Here is a 23,020-nt window from a genome sequence, read left to right as displayed (position 1 = left end):
ATACATAATCTGATATTTCCCTATCCATTTCTCTCTTTGTCTAATCCCCTTCTTTCTCTCTCCCTCTTACACTCACCTCTTCCAAGTGAAAGTATAGAACGGTATAACGAAACATTGTTTTTGACATTTTGAAGACTAGAGTAAGAAGTACAGTTACATACTAGAGAGACAGATCGATCTGTCTCAGACATTTCCTGGTGCTACGTCGTCATATGTCCGGTGTACATAAATCGTGTAATATGCGTGTGATACAGATGTGTTCAGCTAAATTCAGAGGGGAAAAAATGTGAAAACAACTTTTTCATTTTAAATCGTGCGTTATGATTTTTTTCTATCTAAAAGTAATCCAATACAAAGTACGCTGAGATATCTGCATCAGAATCTACCCTTCAAGATTAGAGAAAATATGAAGGATGAAAAAAGCATCAATGTTCATTATCACATGATCTAACTATACATCACGTGCAGTCTGGACCGCTAGTCGCTCCCGAAAACTTGACCGAATTACCTAAGACGTCTATAGGGGAGATTGACATAATTGGTTCTGATTTAATGTTTGTTTTGTGTATATTATAAAAATACGTGAACTGTCATTTTTTTGACCAAAAGCATGAACAAACAGGTGGCTATATATCAAGTCATTTCGACCCAAGAAAAAACATTAGGGCGCACACGTGTATAATTTATCTTTGACTTTTGATATTTAAAATGACCATGTCCATTTACAAATTATTAACGATCTTTGCGATGTTATCAATAAATTTGGCAGGATATACACACCAGACCGTTCGACAGCGAAACAGGTACGACAGTCGCTCCACCTGGTGGCTGTGCGAGACACGGGAGACTGGGGTTTCCTCCGTACTATCATGGTCAGCACGCGCTGTTACTGATAAAGTGCCCTCTGGCGTGAGGAAAGTTCGCCGAGGGATGTGTATTTAACCTCCGAGGTGATATTCAACAGACCAAGTGCCACAGAATGCTCTAATATAATAAAGTAATGCCAATGTGGATTGTGCTAATAGTGACATTTTCAAAACAGATAAAATATGACGTCATACCGACGTTCATTGACCATTACATTACCCTGGTGTTGTTTTCAACACAAATCGTGTTTATATCCAACTATAAACTGACAGCGATGAACTTGCCGAGCATTCCCACAGTAAAGGTTGCCCGTTTGTAACATCGTTTATATGCGGACTTACCATTACGATTATGTACAACACGCCAACGAGACTTGCTGTTATATTTTTCCCTTACTGTAATTTCAAAGTTCTTTAGATCGTCAAAAAGCAAACATCAATCATCAAAGATAAAAGGATAGGCTATTCCACGTCCTGCTGTCTGTCAAATTGCGTCGTGTTTTAGTGGCGAAGGCAGGGAAAGGACATGTAAAATTAAAAAAATATTGTGAGCCAACGCAAAAGTATTGCGTGTGAACGCAATAGTATTGCGTGTAAACGCAATAATTATTGCGTGCGAACGTAATAATATATCACTGAGTAATTGACAGCTAACTGTCAGGTTTACTATATTGCGTTCGCATGCAATACTTCTTTTTTCCATTTTTCATGTCCTTTCCTAGCCATCGTACAAAAGCCATACGATGTTTCCGGAGAAACTCACCCACTTTCGATCAGTATCCGTCCACTGTTCTATTTTGGCCTTGGTCTCCTGATCAAAAGGTAAAGGGTTCGTGGTAGCTCGTAAGCCAAACTACCAATTAACGAAAGTAAAATAGCAATCTTGGAAACTGAAACAAATGAGTGAGACAGGCATTCTGAGAGTTGTCTTTGAAATGTAAAATTATTGGCATTTTCGGAGTGTGTTTCAGCATTCCATAATTTCAACAAAGCGGTCAAATTGCTTGTGTTAACATCAACGAAAATATTGGCTCGTATGTAAAGTATAGGAATTGAATGAATAACATGTACGGTGTTTATATACCTACAGACATATACATATTGTGAACTTATGTTTCTTGTTGAATGAAACTAGATTTCATGTTTATATATCATACAAAGGATGGGTTTCGTGTCTGAGTTTGAGATATTTCTCTTTTTCAACTTTCCACATTATCACAGCATGACGTAATCTGTTTTAAAATCAAAATTGATGACGTTCTTCACAACATTTCAAAACATAACAAGAGGGGTCCCAGTACATAACTATAAAATAACAGTGTATTTCACGTTATAACGACTTCAGCAGATGGACTTAACCACATGGCAAAGATACAGAATGGTGTTGGTGAAGTGGGCCGTTTCCTTATCGGATTCCAGCAGAAATTGCCAGCATGTTTTTCACGTGTAAACCAACACATTGACAAACTATCGGAGTTCAACAGGTTTCTGCGTTTCAAAAATACACGTGCTTCTGAAAGTAGTTCCACTCCTTGAGTGAATTGTTTTGTCATTGAGCTATGAAGATCTGATCAAAAAGTCCATGTTGAGTTCAGACAAGTTCTAATGTCACACATCTCTGTTGGTGTTAGGGTTCGCGTGGATGAAGTCAGCGTCTATTGTTAGAGGTCATTCAAAGGTCATTGACCGTTCTGTTCAAATATGTGGTTAAGCTAACGAGGATCGAATAACATGGACCAACTATTATTAATCACAATTATTCAATTTTAGGCAAATGTCCTTTGAACAATATTAGTGTTAACATATAAACATACATAAAGACGTTTAGATAAGTTGACAATGTCCTTTTGCCCACACGTTTGTTCACAAGCACCACGCCCGCTGACCGACACACAGAATTGCGATGTTCGGCACCCGCTCCGTAATTGGATGTTGTGACTAGGACATTAGTTGGAGACTGTTGACATTTCCAAACCAATAAGGGGAATAAACCACTCTAATATGTCATTTCTCTCTGCCTTTGAAGTAACAGTAGTAATTACTAAAACTATTTCAATCGCATACTTTAAAATGTATAATGTCAAACTGTGAGAGGCTGTTGGAACCGTTTATTAAAAAGGCCACAAGAATCACTTTTCGCGTCATTATTTGGAAGTGTCGTAATATATCGATGCGTTATAAAAACCGTTTTAACCGTTGTAAGTTTAAACAATTCCATGTTACAATATCACTGATTTTGTGGCAGGAGTAGATTTCTGGTTAGACAAATTTACAACATAAGTTTTGACAGAAGATGTATGACAGTAAAACAGTTACGGCGTATGCCAATTAATATTATATACTGGTCACTTCAAGGCTCGTCTTTAAAACGAAACCAAAAGGTTATTTGTTATCATAACAATACTTCATCAATCACACGTGAAAATGGGATGAATATACCAGCACGTGCATATGTATATATAACTCGGTGAATGATGCACCTGTACACGTGTTGAGAGAGTATGGCGTTCCCAAGTACAGAATGGTAAACGGTACAGCAATTAGCGAGTCGTCGTTCAGCACTGCCTCCCATGCGAAAATGATAAATATACAACACATCCAGAGAAACTGAGGTCAAATGTTAGACTTTTTTGTCATGTGCGTGTTAAATAATTTGGAATATTCATAATTGATCATTCGCGACAGAGTATAAACGGGCGCCATAAATACAATAGCATCTCAATCTGTTACTCTACCCTTTCCTTGACGACGGTTAGCACTTTACCAGGCCTTGTCTTTAGAAGATACGTCCGATTTCACATGTACCTATTAGCTTAATGACACAACAAGAGCCAAAGAGCTCGTGGAATTCAATATCTCTGTTCACACATCCAAAGCTCGTTGCCAAGGTAATAGACCAGCACGCGCAGTTACGTCACGAATGTTCATACGTGCATTGTAAATACGTAGTTAGTACCTACATCCCGGCCAATGTTGGGTACGTACAAGGTTAAGGTATCGATAGATGGTGGGTTGGAAAAGTACTTTTCTAGAGCAAAATATACCTTTAATTATCTACAAAGCAGTTTTTGTTTCACTTGGGTTCGAATACGAGAATGGTAAATGTCGTTGGTCGAGTGTTCTTATTTCAGTCGAACATTTGATATTGCTGTCAGTTATCCCCCTTCTCTCGCATAAGTACACGATTTTGAGGGGTTTTTTCCCCTTTAAAAAATATTTTGATATTTCTGAGATTCGAACACATAATATTGTTAGGACGTTTTTCAAGAGACGATGTTTTTTTCTCACATTTTTTGTTTTACTTGGTCTTTGTTTTTGCTTTATTTAGACTATTTCCAGACATTCCTAGCCACAGGGACCATCTTATCGTCACAGGGTGAATGAAAATGAGAAGACGACACCCATATACAGCACTGTCTTTCCTGGTCTATTATCAAGGAATTATCCACAATACATAAGTCCTCAAGTACATGATGGGTAAAATTAATCATCCAATATGGTAACGATACGTTGTCCAAATTAACTACAGTATTTTACATGAGACGGTCACTACTGTGAACCGAAATCTGACATAATTTTCTAAAACATTCTTATTTATACAAGGTTAACGCAATTGACAACATAAAACTATATTCATTGGTCAAACAAGTGGTTAACCCTGTACCGTTTACCCCTAGAGCTGGACAGGTGAATGACATGTCTAAACAATTAATAGTCTGGCAGGTTTTACTAATATTCTTAATTATCCCTAAGCAACTCTAACACTACAGTATACACAATAGCCCTAATAACTGCGAATGTGCGAACATTTCTCATCTGCCAGCGTTTAATCTCTTCAACTCTACTTCCCATAAAATACCGGATAGATCTACCTTCATGAAAATGTTTTAATTGTATATCATTAACTCATTAATATATAATATCACACAAATCAATGTAACCTAAATGTGACCCTTGTCACACTATCCTAACCCCTGTTTCTTTGTCTGACCTGACTCTACCCTACTGACTGGTGGTGGGGATGAAGGTGAAAGGTCAAGGACTTCAGACATCACCTAATGCTCCCTGTAGTGTTACCTTTGGATACGTTTGGCATCAGTAAAACTGTTTGTATTCTACTTAAACGTCTTTAGAACAGAACTTCAATCTACTGGTATCACTTCCCTTCTAAATGCCTTGCTTTTTATTGATTTTAGTTGGTAGATATGAAATAAAATGTCAAAGTTGGAGCAGATCGTTACAGGATTTAAAATTCTCAGATATTTTCACTCCTTTGGGAAAAATCAAATTTCAAGAACATTGTATTAAGACAATATTTTAACTTTCTCAATGTCAAATTTGCTGGAAATAAATTTGATAAAATTTTTTACATGAAGTCAGGAAAAACCGAACACTTCCTGACAAATACATTTCAGGAAAAACTTAATTTTTTCTATAGATATTGGATGTTGATGCCAACATCACGGGGTTGACCTTGACATTACACTCTATTAACAATTGTTATCATGTAAGGACGAGTTGAGGGAGTTTGGGGTGGTTTGTAGTTTATATCCTTGCTTTAGCCATGGTCACAGGAGTCTGAGTATTAGTTACAGTTTGTATCAATTTGGACCCATCAGTGTCCATAGATCTATCTTAGATGTCTATGGGATCAAGGTCATATTCTATATGGTATCAATTATAATACAAGAAGAGAGAAAAGCTCCCACATACAACAAAGCAATGCCGCTGACCTTTGGCAGCTAATGAAATTTTGGATCCTCACAAAAAAAATAAAATCAGACCAAAGGAATTTGATATTTCACTTGGAAACTAATTTACATTTAAGTAAAGGTGACCTTGACCTTTGACCTTAAAACAAGATGAAGCAAGCATTTTCAGGAATTTGTCCATGAATGTGGAGTTTAATCTCTATGGTGATCCTGTATTCCAGTTCACCCTCAACTTTTACCAATATCAGATGTCAAAAATTAATTACTCAGAAATCTGAAAAGTCAAAAAAAAAATCCAAATATACATGTGCTTCAAAGGCCAAAGAGTCAAATCTGATGTTTGAGAGTCAAAAACAAACCATATGATATTTTCAAAGAAACTTCCTGATAGTGCTGTCACCGACATATTAGTAAAAGTACCGATTCACCAGTTGTACTAGGCAAAGGTCTTGTGTAACATTTGATCAGGTTTGTAGTCAAATACCTTGTAAAGTAACTCAGTATCTAGATAACCATCTAAACAAAGAAACTCGTACACAGAATTATGGAATACCTTGTAAAGTAACTCAGTATCTAGATAACCATCTAAACAAAGAAACTCGTACACAGAATTATGGAATACCTTGTAAAGTAACTCAGTATCTAGATAACCATCTAAACAAAGAACTCGTACACAGAATTATGGAATACCTTGTAAAGTAACTCAGTATCTAGATAACCATCTAAACAAAGAAACTCGTACACAGAATTATGGAATACCTTGTTTAGTAAATCAGTATCTGGATAACCGTCTAAACAAAGAACTCGTACACAGAATTATGGAATACCTTGTAAAGTAACTCAGTATCTAGATAACCATCTAAACAAAGAACTCGTACACAGAATTATGGAATACCTTGTAAAGTAACTCAGTATCTAGATAACCATCTAAACAAAGAACTCGTACACAGAATTATGGAATACCTTGTAAAGTAACTCAGTATCTAGATAACCATCTAAACAAAGAACTCGTACACAGAATTATGGAATACCTTGTAAAGTAACTCAGTATCTAGATAACCATCTAAACAAAGAACTCGTACACAGAATTATGGAATACCTTGTAAAGTAACTCAGTATTAATAAACTAAACAAAAATCGTAACGAATATGAATAACTTTAGAAAAGAGATAACTAAACAAAAACTCGTACACAGAATTATGGAATACCTTGTAAAGTAACTCAGTATCTAGATAACCATCTAAACAAAGAACTCGTACACAGAATTATGGAATACCTCCATTGTAAAAGTAACTCACGTTATACTGTGTATAATTACTCTAAACAAAGAACTCGTACACAGAATTATGGAATACCTTGTAAAGTAACTCAGTATCTGGATAATTATCTAAACAAAGAGACTCGTACACAGAATTATGGAATACCTTGTTTAGTAACTCAGTATCTGGATAACCGTCTGAACAAAGAACTCGTACACAGAATTATGGAATACCTTGTAAAGTAACTCAGTATCTAGATAACCATCTAAACAAAGAACTCGTACACAGAATTATGGAATACCTTGTAAAGTAACTCAGTATCTAGATAACCATCTAAACAAAGAAACTCGTACACAGAATTATGGAATACCTTGTTTAGTAACTCAGTATCTGGATAACCGTCTAAACAAAGAACTCGTACACAGAATTATGGAATACCTTGTAAAGTAACTCAGTATCTAGATAACCATCTAAACAAAGAACTCGTACACAGAATTATGGAATACCTTGTAAAGTAACTCAGTATCTAGATAACCATCTAAACAAAGAAACTTGTACACAGAATTATGGAATACCTTGTAAAGTAACTCGGTATCTAGATAACCATCGCAACAAAGAACTCGTACACAGAATTATGGAATACCTTGTAAAGTAACTCAGTATCTAGATAACCATCTAAACAAAGAAACTCGTACACAGAATTATGGAATACCTTGTTTAGTAAATCAGTATCTGGATAACCGTCTAAACAAAGAACTCGTACACAGAATTATGGAATACCTTGTTTAGTAACTCAGTATCTGGATAACCGTCTTAACAAAGAACTCGTACACAGAATTATGGAATACCTTGTAAAGTAACTCAGTATCTGGATAATTATCTAAACAAAGAACTCGTACACTGAATTATTTGTTTTCATCTTTATTAAAAACCATATTGTGTTTTTTTTTTCAATGTTTCTTCATTTATCAATAAAAAAGTAAAACATTTACATGACTTCGAAAACCTCAGGCCATGTGTAAATATAGCATGGCAGCTGTTCACATAATCAACAGCATCGAAAGTAACATCGCACTATATACAAGGAAAGGCCGTTGGACCTTACCTCTATAACAGATATGTCGCGTCGTAACATCTGCGACAAGACCAAATCACAAACAGTATTACATCTGTTTACTGTCGTCAAAACAGGTTCCATGCATAAATGGGAACCAAAAAAATGCCCGGAACCATGGTCACCATGGCACCTAAACAAACTATTTTAATAACTTATACATAATTTACTACTCAAAAAATTGTTTTTGAATTTTATTTTTTCTTTTATATTGTGATATACATATATTTAGCTATAAACTTATATCACTCTGTATACCAGCTTTAACATAAAACCTGTTAATACTAAAATTTAAAACTCTATCACATCTTTGAACTGGTGTCTCCCAATTAACAAACTATACATACCTTAACTTAATGATCAACATGCATATTGTAATATATTATAATGATACATCTTACATGCATATTTATTTTTTCTAATTTACATAGTCATTAAAATTTGCTCACCAGCTTGACCAATATATAATAGCCTGGATGTGAATGACAGCTCATGAACCTGCCAGGAAAATTAAGGTTCATTTCTTGAGAGGAATAAGTTTTCAAAACATTGCTCATTCATTCAGTAAAAATCTACTGAACTAATAGCCTACATCATATAAAAATTTAACAAAAAACTTTGAATCACTGAAGAATGAACAACACCATTACAATATCTACTGAACCATTGAGAACCTTCCTAGCCTAACACCAACATCAACGGTACGCAAGTACATTATACGCTCACCGACATGTATTTTTTGAGTCAAAAAGGTGTGTTACCCAAAAAAATGAAATAGTGCTGCAATCAAATAAATTTCCTATAAAAAATTAAACACATAAAAATAAAACCTCTGTTATTATCAATAGGGAATGTGTGTTATATATAGGAATAAACAAGGTTTCTCTTGAGAGGAACTCTGGCATTCCATTCCTAAACAACTCCCTGTATGTTCAGGGATTCTATTTTTAGGGATGGAATGACGATGACTTTAAATTCTCCCCTTATTTATAGCCAGCCAGGTGTTCTACCCATGAGTTTGTTGTCACGATCGGTTTTTTAAATACATGTGTATGCGTATGTACAAATACGGACCGTAAATAGGAACATATATCATATGTACAGCAAAATAATGGTCCTGTACATGTCAACATCACAGTAAAACAAAGTCAAGTTCTGGTGAGCCAGTTTACTGAAACCAAAGGATCCGGCTGTGAACTAACTCCTTGGTACAAGGGAGTCGGCTATGAATTAACTCCCTGTTACAAGGGAGTTGGCTGTGAAATAACTCCCTGTTATATGGGAGTCACCATGAACTAACACTCTGTTACAGGGGAGTCGGCTGTGAAATAACTCCCTGGTACAGGGGAGTCGGCTGTGAACTAACTCCCTGGTACAGGGGAGTCGGCTGTGAACTAACTCCCTGGTACAGGGGAGTCGGCTGTGAACTAACTCCCTGGTACAGGGAGCCGGCTGTGAACTAACTCCCTGGTACAGGGGAGTCGGCTGTGAACTAACTCCCTGGTACAGGGGAGTCGGCTGTGAACTAACTCCCTGGTACAGGGAGTCGGCTGTGAACTAACTCCCTGGTACAGGGGAGTCGGCTGTGAACTAACTCCCTGGTACAGGGGAGTCGGCTGTGAACTAACTCCCTGGTACAAGGGGAGCCGGCTGTGAACTAACTCCCTGGTACAGGGGAGTCGGCTGTGAACTAACTCCCTGGTACAAGGGAGTCGGCTGTGAACTAACTCCCTGGTACAAGGAAGCCGGCTGTGAACTAACTCCCTGGTACAGGGGAGTCGGCTGTGAACTAACTCCCTGGTACAGGGGAGTCGGCTGTGAACTAACTCCCTGGTACAAGGAAGCCGGCTGTGAACTAACTCCCTGGTACAGGGGAGTCGGCTGTGAACTAACTCCCTGGTACAGGGGAGTCGGCTGTGAACTAACTCCCTGGTACAGGGGAGTCGGCTGTGAACTAACTCCCTGGTACAAGGGAGTCGGCTGTGAACTAACTCCCTGGTACAAGGGGAGTCGGCTGTGAACTAACTCCCTGGTACAAGGGAGTCGGCTGTGAACTAACTCCCTGGTACAGGGGAGTCGGCTGTGAACTAACTCCCTGGTACAGGGGAGTCGGCTGTGAACTAACTCCCTGGTACAGGGGAGTCGGCTGTGAACTAACTCCCTGGTACAGGGGAGTCGGCTGTGAACTAACTCCCTGGTACAGGGGAGTCGGCTGTGAACTAACTCCCTGGTACAAGGGAGTCGGCTGTGAACTAACTCCCTGGTACAGGGGAGTCGGCTGTGAACTAACTCCCTGGTACAAGGGAGTCGGCTGTGAACTAACTCCCTGGTACAGGGGAGTCGGCTGTGAACTAACTCCCTGGTACAAGGGAGTCGGCTGTGAACTAACTCCCTGGTACAAGGAAGCCGGCTGTGAACTAACTCCCTGGTACAAGGAAGCCGGCTGTGAACTAACTCCTGGTACAGGGGAGTCGGCTGTGAACTAACTCCTGTACAGGGCGGTGAACTGTACAAGGGAGTCGGCTGTGAACTAACTCCCTGGTACAGGGAGTCGGCTGTGAACTAACTCCCTGGTACAGGGAGTCGGCTGTGAACTAACTCCCTGGTACAAGGGAGTCGGCTGTGAACTAACTCCCTGGTACAAGGGAGTCGGCTGTGAACTAACTCCCTGGTACAAGGGAGTCGGCTGTGAACTAACTCCCTGGTACAAGGGAGTCGGCTGTGAACTAACTCCCTGGTACAGGGGAGTCGGCTGTGAACTAACTCCCTGGTACAGGGGAGTCGGCTGTGAACTAACTCCCTGGTACAGGGGAGTCGGCTGTGAACTAACTCCCTGGTACAGGGGAGTCGGCTGTGAACTAACTCCCTGGTACAGGGGAGTCGGCTGTGAACTAACTCCCTGGTACAAGGGAGTCGGCTGTGAACTAACTCCCTGGTACAGGGGAGTCGGCTGTGAACTAACTCCCTGGTACAAGGGAGTCGGCTGTGAACTAACTCCCTATTACAGATGAACTAGTTGAAGACTAACTCCCTGAGTGGCCGATTAACTGCGCCTCGACAGGTAAAAATGCAGACTCCTAATTATAACAAGATAGGAAAAACAGCAGCAAGCTGACTCTCTTAACAACAAGACAAGCTTGAAAAAGAATTATATGCTGTTCAATTACACCAAATGATGCTTTGTAGGTATGAAGTAAAGGAGGAATTGAACAGATATTCTACCTCCTGTAGTGAAGAGTTCCATTTAGACTACATTCTAAGGCCAATAACTTTAGTGAGCTAATGTGTACACATTTTGGTGAGCTATTTTGATGTGAATTTTCAGTAAAATCACAATGTAACAGATCCATGGTTCATACAAACTTTTGTCATTAAATACTAGACTTTTTTTCATTTTTTTTAATCGTAGATATAACAAGAACTTTTTGGGGAAATGTTTAACATTGTTTTTTTATAAAAGACAGTTATAGGTATGATATGGATGTAGAGAACATTTCAGAAATCATTACCATTTTGATCTTACACACAAGTGCCAGGGATTCTCAGGATATTTTTCCTAATTCTACAAGTCCAGCTACTATGAGAATATCTATTAAACATTCCACATGTAAGTAAAATCTAGTGACTGGTGTCTGTATGAACCATGTGACTGTATATACCCTAACATCTTTAACGGTGTTGACAAGTGTAATAATTTCATCACTTATGGAAATACTGACCCCAGGTAATGCTGTACAGTGGGATCACACTATAAATCATGATTATATCTACACTTAACAATATCACCTGTATAACTAGAACACATGGTATTTATCTACTGGAAAATGTTTAAAATTACCAAAATAAAATGCTAAAATGTCCACACGACACAGATCGGTAGACTTATTGCACATTTACATATTTATAACTACAATCTATAAGTAGATCTGACTAATTCACCATCAAGTTGAGATTTCGACAAAATATTCTGCAATTGTCATCAAATATCTCCCAATAGTTTTACCTACGGTATACAATTCTTACACAATTCAGATAATCAGAAACATGCATTTTACCAGGTAGTCTTTTCACCAAATCACTGACTATAAAATTTCATAAAGAAATGTGATCATTTTTAAGAATATTACCATTTTTTTTATTACACTAAAATGATCTTTAATTCCAGCTCCAATGGGGTTTAAAAGAACACAAATAGATGGTGGAAGGAATATACAACTACAAAACAGATGATTATATCAAATGAGATCACTTTTTTTGCCAATTTTCTCTAAAATCCAACAAAATTATAAATATGTTCTTTAAAATATAGTTAGTTATGATCCAAATAAATATTCAGTATAGATTATTTATAGAGCATTATTAAAGACTAACAGAAACAAAAGATCGGGGTCAAGGCATTAGGGGCAAAAACAGAAAATCATTTGCCATTCAGCTTAAATTCCTGAATTAACCAATCCCCAATGAGTCATGTCCGGCATTCTCTAATTGGGTAAAATCCATATAGGGTTATGTCCATTTCAAGTCCTTATTTGGGTTTAGGTCCATTGGTCTTATAAATATATGCCCTTCTCATGCTAACCCTGTTAATTTCTTTTGTTTGTTGTTTGTCGCAGATGAATTCATATCAAATTCCTTGATGGGGTGCAAAGGTATTATTTTCCTACTGGTGAGTTCTTTCTTTGATGACACAGTGTCAGACATTAGTTTCTATCCAATCGCCAGTATGATCATCTAGTCGGCACTATGATCATCCAGTCCGCAGTCTGATCATCCGATCGGCAGTAAGATTTCCTGCTCATATAATCCTGTACTGTTTTGGGCATGGTTTTGGCTACATCAAGACAGACCATATTCCTTTGATATATGCTTCTTCTGAGTATTATATAGCCTCCGGATGACATTGATTCTTGGTCAAAAGTTCAAAAGGTCATGACCTCTAAATGCCCTCTGAGAAGACTCTGCTTTATTCGGCGAAATACAGTCAGTCGTAGAAAAGCTTGGAGCTTTTGTAACCCTCTCAGTATTGCTAGAATACTTGATCCTCTAACAAGAACAACTGAAAAACAAAAATAAACATCCATGTCATTTTGTTATATATTTATTAATGCAGAAATATGAAATAAGTCACTATCGTCATACCATCTAAAATTTACAATAAATTAAAAATAGAATTTACAAACTCCAATCATGAAGCACTTTGATATTTAAATTTCATTGATAAATGAAATTAATCTTAAAATTTACAAACTACAATTAAAATTGTCACTAAACCTCAATCTGAATCTATACATTTAGCATTTTTCCCTTTTACATATGATTTATCATAGCAATTGCATATCTTCAATGCAGCTCAAAACAGTACAATCCCTTAAAGCATAAAAGATGCTACAACAAAACTTACCCAAATTTCTAGCAATAAATTTCATCATCTGCCTTCTCAGATGACAGGTCTGTCTTGCCCTGCGTTGCCCCCTGTGGAGCCCCTGAATTAGGAAAGTCCACAGAGGCTGACTTGTGAGTGTGACCTTTGTCACCTAGTAACAGACTAGGGACCGAGGTCAGACTGGATGATCTGCCCTTGTTGGATCCAGGCTCGGCTAACTTCATTACACGGGACAGTGAGGATGACGATGATTGCTTATTAGGCATCATATTAGTCCGTGAGTAGGATTTCTGTCCCTGACTAGCACTGTTTTGGGGTGCTGTGGCACCACTATGTATAGAACTCCCACTAGCGGCCAGTTTGAATGGCAGCACCTGCTGAACACTGCCACCTTTCCCCATCAAGTTACTAGAGGAACCCTGGCCTGAAGTAAGTCCACTACGTGTCGGAATCTGTTGTTGTACTTTAATCCCAGACACCTTTTGTTCATTTTTAGCACTTAACAAATGTTCGGGCAGATTCTTTTTACTAGCACTAGATGACAGCCCAGCCCGCGAGTCGCTGCGACTGGGTGCCATTTCACGACGGGACGTTTTCACGTTTCCCTGTCGAAGTCTGTCCATATCATTTTCAATCATTTGACAAAAATCTGCTGAAGCAGACCGTCTATGATTGGCCTGGGCACTGCCCGGCGAATTGTCTCTTTTGGTAACTTGACCAAAGTCCGGATGCGATTCGTATGACTCGGAGCTAGAAAGCTGAGACACACCGTGAGCACTAGAATGTCCATCTTTCCTGAGCTGACTCTCCCATAACATGATCTGGGCCTGATAGCGCTCTTTGTCCTGGCGGAGATCATCCTTCTGCGACTGAATCTCTGCCGCTATCTCAAGTCGCTCCTTTTCCAGTTTTTCCTGTGAAATTATTTTATAATTTAATGACTGCTATATCAAAATCTGTGCCTTTTTAGCACAAGTGTAATATACTTTACTTATGAAATCCATTTGTTTTTATAAATGAATAATCATATATACATTGTGAACTTTCTCCAAGATGTTTAGATATGATATTAAAGCTTGGTAAGTGCTAATTATACAGTAATTATACAGTAATTATACAGAATTATCAAAATTATCTAGCATGAAATAGTAATCATAGAAAGACTTGTTAAACAGTCCTTCAAATTGTTTTCCACTTTCACTAGATTACTTTTGATTTGAATTTGAAAACTTTAAAGCACTTACCTCCTCTTGTTTTATGGCTTGTTTCATCTCCTCCAGATTCTGGCGCTCCTGTTCAGCATAATGTCTCTCGCGTTCCTTCTCACGCTCGAATGCTTGTTTCTCCTTTCTCACCATTTCCTACAAATGCAATGATTGTCAATGATTTTACTGTTATCCATACATACCATGCATTCTGCTATCTATAGTGTGGACTCTCAAATTATCATTAAATCATTGTTAGAATACTGGTGGACCATAAGAGTATATCAAATAAAAGTAAGTACACTAACAGTTTTTAACTTTCCATAACCTGACAGTGTGTTGACATTAGTTCCATAACCTGACAGTGTGTTGACATTAGTTCCATAACCTGACAGTGTGTTGACATTAGTTACATTTTAACTTTCCATAACCTGACAGTGTGTTGACATTAGTTCCATAACCTGACAGTGTGTTGACATTAGTTCCATAACCTGATAGTGTGTTGACATTAGTTACATTTTAACTTTCCATAACCTGACAGTGTGTTGACATTAGTTACATTTTAACTTTCATAACCTGACAGTGTGTTGACATTAGTTACATTTTAACTTTCATAACCTGACAGTGTGTTGACATTAGTTCCATAACCTGATAGTGTGTTAACATTAGTTACATTTTAACTTTCCATAACCTGACAGTGTGTTGACATTAGTTACATTTTAACTTTCATAACCTGACAGTGTGTTGACATTAGTTCCATAACCTGATAGTGTGTTGACATTAGTTACATTTTAACTTTCCATAACCTGACAGTGTGTTGACATTAGTTACATAACCTGATAGTGTGTTGACATTAGTTACATTTTAACTTTCCATAACCTGACAGTGTGTTGACATTAGTTCCATAACCTGACAGTGTGTTGACATTAGTTACATTTTAACTTTCCATAACCTGACAGTGTGTTGACATTAGTTCCATAACCTGACAGTGTGTTGACATTAGTTCCATAACCTGACAGTGTGTTGACATTAGTTACATAACCTGACAGTGTGTTGACATTAGTTCCATAACCTGACAGTGTGTTGACATTAGTTACATTTTAACTTTCCATAACCTGACAGTGTGTTGACATTAGTTCCATAACCTGACAGTGTGTTGACATTAGTTACATTTTAACTTTCCATAACCTGACAGTGTGTTGACATTAGTTCCATAACCTGACAGTGTGTTGACATTAGTTACATTTTAACTTTCATAACCTGACAGTGTGTTGACATTAGTTACATTTTAACTTTCATAACCTGACAGTGTGTTGACATTAGTTCCATAGCCTGATAGTGTGTTAACAATAGTTACATTTTAACTTTTCATAACCTGACAGTGTGTTGACATTAGTTACATTTTAACTTTCATAACCTGACAGTGTGTTGACATTAGTTCCATAGCCTGATAGTGTGTTAACAATAGTTACATTGTAACTTTCCATAACCTGACAGTGTGTTGACATTAGTTACATAACCTGATAGTGTGTTGACATTAGTTACATTTTAACTTTCATAACCTGACAGTGTGTTGACATTAGTTCCATAACCTGATAGTGTGTTGACATTAGTTACATTGTAACTTTCCATAACCTGACAGTGTGTGTTGACATTAGTTCCATAACCTGACAGTGTGTTGACATAAGTTCCATAACCTGACAGTGTGTTGACATAAGTTCCATAACCTGACAGTGTGTTGACATTAGTTACTAACCTGATAGTGTGTTGACATTAGTTCCATAACCTGACAGTGTGTTGACATTAGTTACATTTTAACTTTCCATAACCTGACAGTGTGTTGACATTAGTTCCATAACCTGACAGTGTGTTGACATTAGTTACATTTTAACTTTCCATAACCTGACAGTGTGTTGACATTAGTTCCATAACCTGACAGTGTGTTGACATTAGTTCCATAACCTGACAGTGTGTTGACATTAGTTACATTTTAACTTTCCATAACCTGACAGTGTGTTGACATTAGTTCCATAACCTGACAGTGTGTTGACATTAGTTACATTTTAACTTTCCATAACCTGACAGTGTGTTGACATTAGTTCCATAACCTGACAGTGTGTTGACATTAGTTACATTTTAACTTTCCATAACCTGACAGTGTGTTGACATTAGTTCCATAACCTGACAGTGTGTTGACATTAGTTCCATAACCTGATAGTGTGTTGACATTAGTTACATTTTAACTTTCCATAACCTGATAGTGTGTTGACATTAGTTACATTTTAACTTTCCATAACCTGACAGTGTGTTGACATTAGTTCCATAACCTGATAGTGTGTTGACATTAGTTACATTTTAACTTTCCATAACCTGACAGTGTGTTGACATTAGTTCCATAACCTGACAGTGTGTTGACATTAGTTCCATAACCTGACAGTGTGTTGACATTAGTTCCATAACCTGACAGTGTGTTGACATTAGTTACATTTTAACTTTCCATAACCTGACAGTGTGTTGACATTAGTTCCATAACCTGATAGTGTGTTGACATAAGTTACATTTTAACTTTCCATAACCTGACAGTGTGTTGACATTAGTTCCATAACCTGACAGTGTGTTGACATTAGTTCCATAACCTGATAGTGTGTTAACAATAGTTACATTTTAACTTTCCATAACCTGACAGTGTGTTGACATTAGTTCCATAACCTGACAGTGTGTTGACATTAGTTCCATAACCTGACAGTGTGTTGACATAAGTTACATTTTAACTTTCATAACCTGACAGTGTGTTGACATTAGTTCCATAACCTGACAGTGTGTTGACATTAGTTACATTTTAACTTTCCATAACCTGACAGTGTGTTGACATTAGTTCCATAACCTGACAGTGTGTTGACATATTAGTTCCATAACCTGACAGTGTGTTGACATTAGTTACATTTTAACTTTCATAACCTGACAGTGTGTTGACATTAGTTACATAACCTGATAGTGTGTTGACATTAGTTACATTTTAACTTTCCATAACCTGACAGTGTGTTGACATTAGTTCCATAACCTGACAGTGTGTTGACATTAGTTACATTTTAACTTTCCATAACCTGACAGTGTGTTGACATTAGTTCCATAACCTGATAGTGTGTTGACATTAGTTACATTTTAACTTTCCATAACCTGACAGTGTGTTGACATTAGTTACATTGTATCTTATTAACAGACAAAGCCACTCTGCTTTGTTTTAGTGGTGTAGGGATGTTGAAGGTTTCATTTGCCCAATGGCAGTACCCGACTACTGCCCCTGATGCAAGTCTTGAATTGTGACCATATAAGCAGAGAGAAGGGCTAAAGGTGAGCCAAAGGTGAAGTGTTAAATTGTTCACGGCTGGAAATTCATAATGAACACTTTTTCTGGATTTCAATTGGAAGAGTTCAAATATGTCTCCAGGGGTGATTATGTTGGTTTTCAGACTCACCTGAAGGTTGCGAAGTTCCTCGAGCTGGTTATACCGGTAGCCTCCCTTACGTTCGTGCACCTCCGCTGATAGTTTGTTGATACGTTCATTGGCCTCGGCCAACTGAGCTCGTAACGTCTCTACGGCAGTGCCTTGTTGGGCCGTTAGATGCTGCAAGGACACAAATAAATAAATGTTTATTTACCAATCTGTATAAACTGTTGATCTGTATACATGAAGCTTACTTATAATGCTGTAAAGGCCCTAAGTAAAACACAGAAAAATTAAATGTCATCTACATCAGTCATTAAATTAGTTGTTTGGTTAAATTAGAGATGACAGCATTGGAGTTTCCAAAACAATTGAATAAAGAAGCAAAAAATGACAGATCAGGTTCCAATGAAAGCGGTTTAACTTGTTAGGTAGATTCAGACAAGACTTTAGGTGGTACAAAATGGCCCTACAATGTTATAGCAATAATTATATACCTGTATCATTATTTTTTTCCAATAACTAGCTGATAAAATATGCAGTAATATGTAAACATAATTTCCCCCCATCGCCCACCACATTATGAATCTTCTCATAAATTGGTATGGTAATATTTTGAAGTATATGCCATCTCAAAGGCAACCATTCTTTTATTTCAATTCTATGGTCATATCATTTAAGATGATATAAGTGTTGTATTCTGAGAGTAGCCCACCTGTACGGACAGGTAGAAAAGTGACAGGTAAGATGATAGTAAGGTCCATCACACCTTTAATACACTAGTCAGCTGTCAGGTATACAGCATATCATGTACAGCTCAGTGTCGTCCTAACTAAACCATACTTCTAAAAAACACAAATGGACTCTTCTAATCCTTAGACAAGAACAGTTCATTATGATAATGAAGGGGTGAAGCAGTTATAAGATGTAAGCTATCTCAGAGTAGGTTAATTTCTTGGAAACAGTCGACACACGAAGGATACAGATGTATCATCTAAGACTTTTTTTGTTTGTTTTTAGGACACTTCACCTCATTGCCATATCTATATCACCTGCAATCGTGTTTCACTAAATTGTATCGACAACATAAAAACTGGTCCCCATGATAAATGGTTTGTAGTCAGACAATATAGATAAATGGGCATGTGATATACTCTATAGACCCCGTGTAACTGTGAGGGGAGTCTGAACCCACCAACAGGAGTTCGAGATTCTATTCATCACGACATAATGATAAACAGATCCTACAATTCATCTATCTACAGAACAATATATGTACATATACATTAGTTTATAGCCACACAATGAAGGAAAGTTTATAGTCCTAACTTCCATACAATACTTAAAATTTAAAACATTTATTCATTATTTCTCTTTTTTTATTACAAAAGAAACTATATCAATTAATCATTTGTTATTTAAATAGGAAATGGACAAAGAATTAAACCATGTTTTTGACATTTGATATTTAAATACAATGAATGAATACCAAGCTAACATTTAGGAATAAACAGAACCTGTCACAAGTCTATTAATGGTGACAAATCAATTAATCTTTATGGTAAGTGAAATATTGGGTTTTTGCAAAATCAGATTACATGAATATATTACCATTTAAATAATCTAATTTCATTAAGTATGAAATAAAACAAATCACTTTAAAATAAAAGTCTACACCACAATGTCATCTTTGTTTTTTAATTTTATTTCATAATTTTTTTTTTTTTAAATACACAGAGCCCCCAGTCTGCTTTTTTTCTAACTTGACTATGGTTGTTCTATACTCTAGATGATCAGTATTCTAACTTGGAACCCAGACAATGGATTCGACTGATGGTCCAGTCTGGTACAAACTCGGCTATCTAATTACACATATCCCACACACCTGTGTGTACAGACTTTTATAATATCAGGATGACTTCATCAGAAATGTTTCTTACATTCCAACGTGAATATGAAACTGATTTCACACAAGTCATAACACTTAACAGTTTGAATTCCTTCCCTCTATGTTTTGCAATTTTTTTTAAACTTTTTTTTTTTTTTTTTTTTTTAAATATGCATTAAAATATTTAGTGTAATGTATAGTCTTTCACTGTTTGGTATAAAATCAAGAGAAAACCTGAATCTGTCGCTAAAGACAAGGGTTCTGTTTTCTCAAAAGTTTCAGGTATCATTTGTCTACTTCAGAACGATTTTCTCATGAGAGTAAGGTGGCTCTGTAGACAGTGGTGCTATGTTCTGTAGTCAGTGGTCTAAGTGGACTATTGTTATACCCTGCCTATAGACAGGACTGAAGGACATCCACAGTTACCCTTACGGCCCTTTAACACCCATATTAGGGAGTTTCTGAATCCCTATTGTCTCCTCTGTAAGGACACACATCCCCAATATTTATTCTCATAGTCAGATCCACAAACAGATTACACACCATGGACCAAATCAAATGACAATGGAATAAGAATTTATTGTTTGTGACCCTGAAGTAATTCCTACCAATCCTGGTAACTGACCATCACAACTGTTTTATCCATGATGGTTATTGTCATGACCTTGACCTATGTATTCAAACTTTGACATGTAGAACTAACAATTACACTGACTCCTTGATGCATTGACTTGTACTTACTTGAATGACCTTGACCTTAAGTAACATATTTTCATGCCATGACCCTGTTTTACAATCCTGTAACAATTACAGTATGACCTTGACCTTGTTTCGACCTTAGTATTTTTTCATGGGTCATGAAAATAATTTCAGAACTGATCAAAACATGATGTAATTTTGATAAATTAACAATATCTGAATAATTGTAAAATACTTTTAAATGAATTTTACTTCAAAATTCCAAATATAATGACCGTCATACAAACCTGTAGGAGAAAAGCTCAGTTGTTTTACATTTATATGAAGTAAAAAAGTTAATGTGAAAGTGTTGGGTACATCAACAGGGTACAGAGTCAGGGAGTGTTTGTTAGGGCTATCGGTACTATTAGAGAGCCTTCCTGGTGATCAGTACAACATGCTACACCCAGGGAATGTCATACAGGTGTATCAATATCCATGGGAAACCTCTCTACACCCAGTTGATATGGTTATTATGTAAAATAAGAATCAATTTTCATAATTCTTCCAAAAGTTGAAAGGAGACAATCCCAATCCCACTTCCTCTTTCACTGAGTGGACTAACAGTTTACAAGGCCTATTACATTTCTGTCTAAATACAAGTCATATCACCTAATGGCTTTTGTTTTCTTTCATGAGAAAATTCATTTCACCTGTCTGAACGTAACAATGTTTGTTACATTATATATGTAATGTATTTTGTGTCAAAGGGATAATGAAAGTGATACATATAACTGTACAGACTGTTTGTGTCCTGTAGGACAAGTTCTACCTCGCCTCTGTGTGACAAATCCACCGTCAAATCTCACTTAATTAACAATCACCAGTCATTCGGTGCAGAGATTCAATAACAAATTGTCAAATTCCAGAGGTCACTTTGACTAAATAAGGTTTGGTCAAACTGCAATATGGGGTTATAATTGTTCCCGAAAATAACAAATTCTCACAGCTTGAAAAGCTCGCTGATGTGTCTTTAGGTGCAAACCAATGACAGGACTTTATATAAATACAGTGAATAAGTACTTAGGATATGGCCAGGGTCCCCTTACACTGACAAAACATGGGTAATTATAATGATCATATTCTAGCGACAAGCACTACTACCCTCCACTGGCTGGCTGTACAATCATCCAACACACAGCTACATCAACACTATTCTCATCCTTATTTTCCTTTTTTTCATATTGATCTTTTTTCATCAGAGACATTTTTGAGTCAAGTATAACTAGTGAAAAGCCACAGACCAAAACCAGAGTGTCCTAACAGAGATAATACATTTTTCATGATTCAGAGGGCCATCCGACACAAAAGTCAAGTTTTGATCTGTCTAAGTCCTGAACTTTGTCCTCAGAGACAACGTCAGTACATATTCCATATGATTCATCTGCTCCTAAACATTTAACCTTATCTTTCCCCTGCTTCCCAACAGAGTTGTTCTTTATTGGGGTACCACATTACAGGGAGTGTTATCAGTAGTCACAGACATGGCTTCCCTTAAAACAGGGTACCACATTACAGGGTGTGGCTATTACTACAGATATTTAATTGAAAGTTTTTTTCATTATCTATCAAATTATGTGACAATTTCAACATTTTTATGTCATTACACATGCAGCCATGGTGATACACTTACTTCTTACTGTTTTTATTACTGTCAATTTTGTTATAATTGGACTAAAAAAAATGACATCTTCATCTGAATCAGCACGGCTCAGATTAGTGATACCAGACAACATGCCAGAGAAGTTTTAACCATGAGAATGCAAAAATTCGCATTCATGACACACAACTCTATCGTGTCATATAAAGCTAATTTGTAGAATATTGAGAGATTTATTGAATTTCCAATTGGAGTAATGTTCCATTAGTAAATGCCACACACAGAATTAAAACCTAAGCCCGAGACAACGTGATGAAATCTGGTCTTAGCTTTGTTGGTAAAGTCCTGCCATCTTTTGTGATAGAAATGATAATTGAGCTAAATCCTTGTGTGGGGTCATAATGACAGAAATTAATGTTGAATGATGTGGTCTTTGTAATTTGTAGAAAATGTCCAATAAACACTGCAGACACTGTAAGTCTGATGCAGTAAGGTGCAGGATTTATTGGTTCAGCAGAACCTATAATTGGTCCTTACTAGCATCGTCTGTATAATACCTACGTATATATTTAGGCTGACACTTCTCTGTGTCAGGCGATCACGAGCTATTTATATACATGCCTTCTCGTACAGGTGTCTCCTCACCTGCCTCTCACACACTCATGCACGTCAATTCTTAACATTTTTTTCTTCTTTATTTCAGTAAACCCAAAGGTGTTAAATTCAAATTTAGAGAAGAAGTAAAAACTGACCTTTTATACAAAGATCAACAAAACAGTAGAGCAATCCGCTTTATAATGTCCGTATAA

At 37.0% G+C, this 23,020-nt stretch overlaps 2 protein-coding genes across 11 annotated transcripts in view; one reads left to right on the top strand and one right to left on the bottom strand.

Annotated features, from left to right (window-relative positions):
• Nucleotides 1-3,367: 3,367 nt before the first annotated feature.
• Nucleotides 3,368-10,962, top strand: LOC138334054 (protein crumbs homolog 1-like). Its single transcript, XM_069282770.1, has 5 exons — nucleotides 3,368-3,390; nucleotides 9,264-9,389; nucleotides 9,626-9,916; nucleotides 10,023-10,428; nucleotides 10,531-10,962. Exons 1-5 carry the CDS (start codon nucleotides 3,368-3,370, stop codon nucleotides 10,960-10,962), a joined length of 1,278 nt encoding a protein of 425 aa, XP_069138871.1.
• Nucleotides 10,557-23,020, bottom strand: part of LOC138332964 (rho guanine nucleotide exchange factor 18-like) — a 240,108-nt gene continuing 227,644 nt past the window's right edge. For 6 of the 10 annotated variants that reach the window (XM_069281034.1, XM_069281040.1, XM_069281038.1 and 3 more), the window contains 4 exons: nucleotides 18,016-18,165; nucleotides 14,579-14,695; nucleotides 13,353-14,248; nucleotides 10,557-13,007 (listed from right to left, as the gene is read on the bottom strand). In XM_069281034.1, the coding sequence (XP_069137135.1) occupies nucleotides 13,361-14,248; nucleotides 14,579-14,695; nucleotides 18,016-18,165 (1,155 nt within the window). In that variant the 3' untranslated portion in view covers nucleotides 10,557-13,007; nucleotides 13,353-13,360. The remainder of the gene's footprint in view (nucleotides 13,008-13,352; nucleotides 14,249-14,578; nucleotides 14,696-18,015; nucleotides 18,166-23,020) is intronic. The other 4 variants (XM_069281039.1, XM_069281042.1, XM_069281041.1 and 1 more) reach the window with 1 other exon arrangement.

The sequence above is a fragment of the Argopecten irradians genome, chromosome 10, assembly GCF_041381155.1.
Source record: "Argopecten irradians isolate NY chromosome 10, Ai_NY, whole genome shotgun sequence".
NCBI lineage: Eukaryota > Metazoa > Mollusca > Bivalvia > Pectinida > Pectinidae > Argopecten > Argopecten irradians.
The sequence above is the reverse complement of the archived record's forward strand: the minus strand, read 5'-3'. Positions and strand labels throughout refer to the sequence as shown.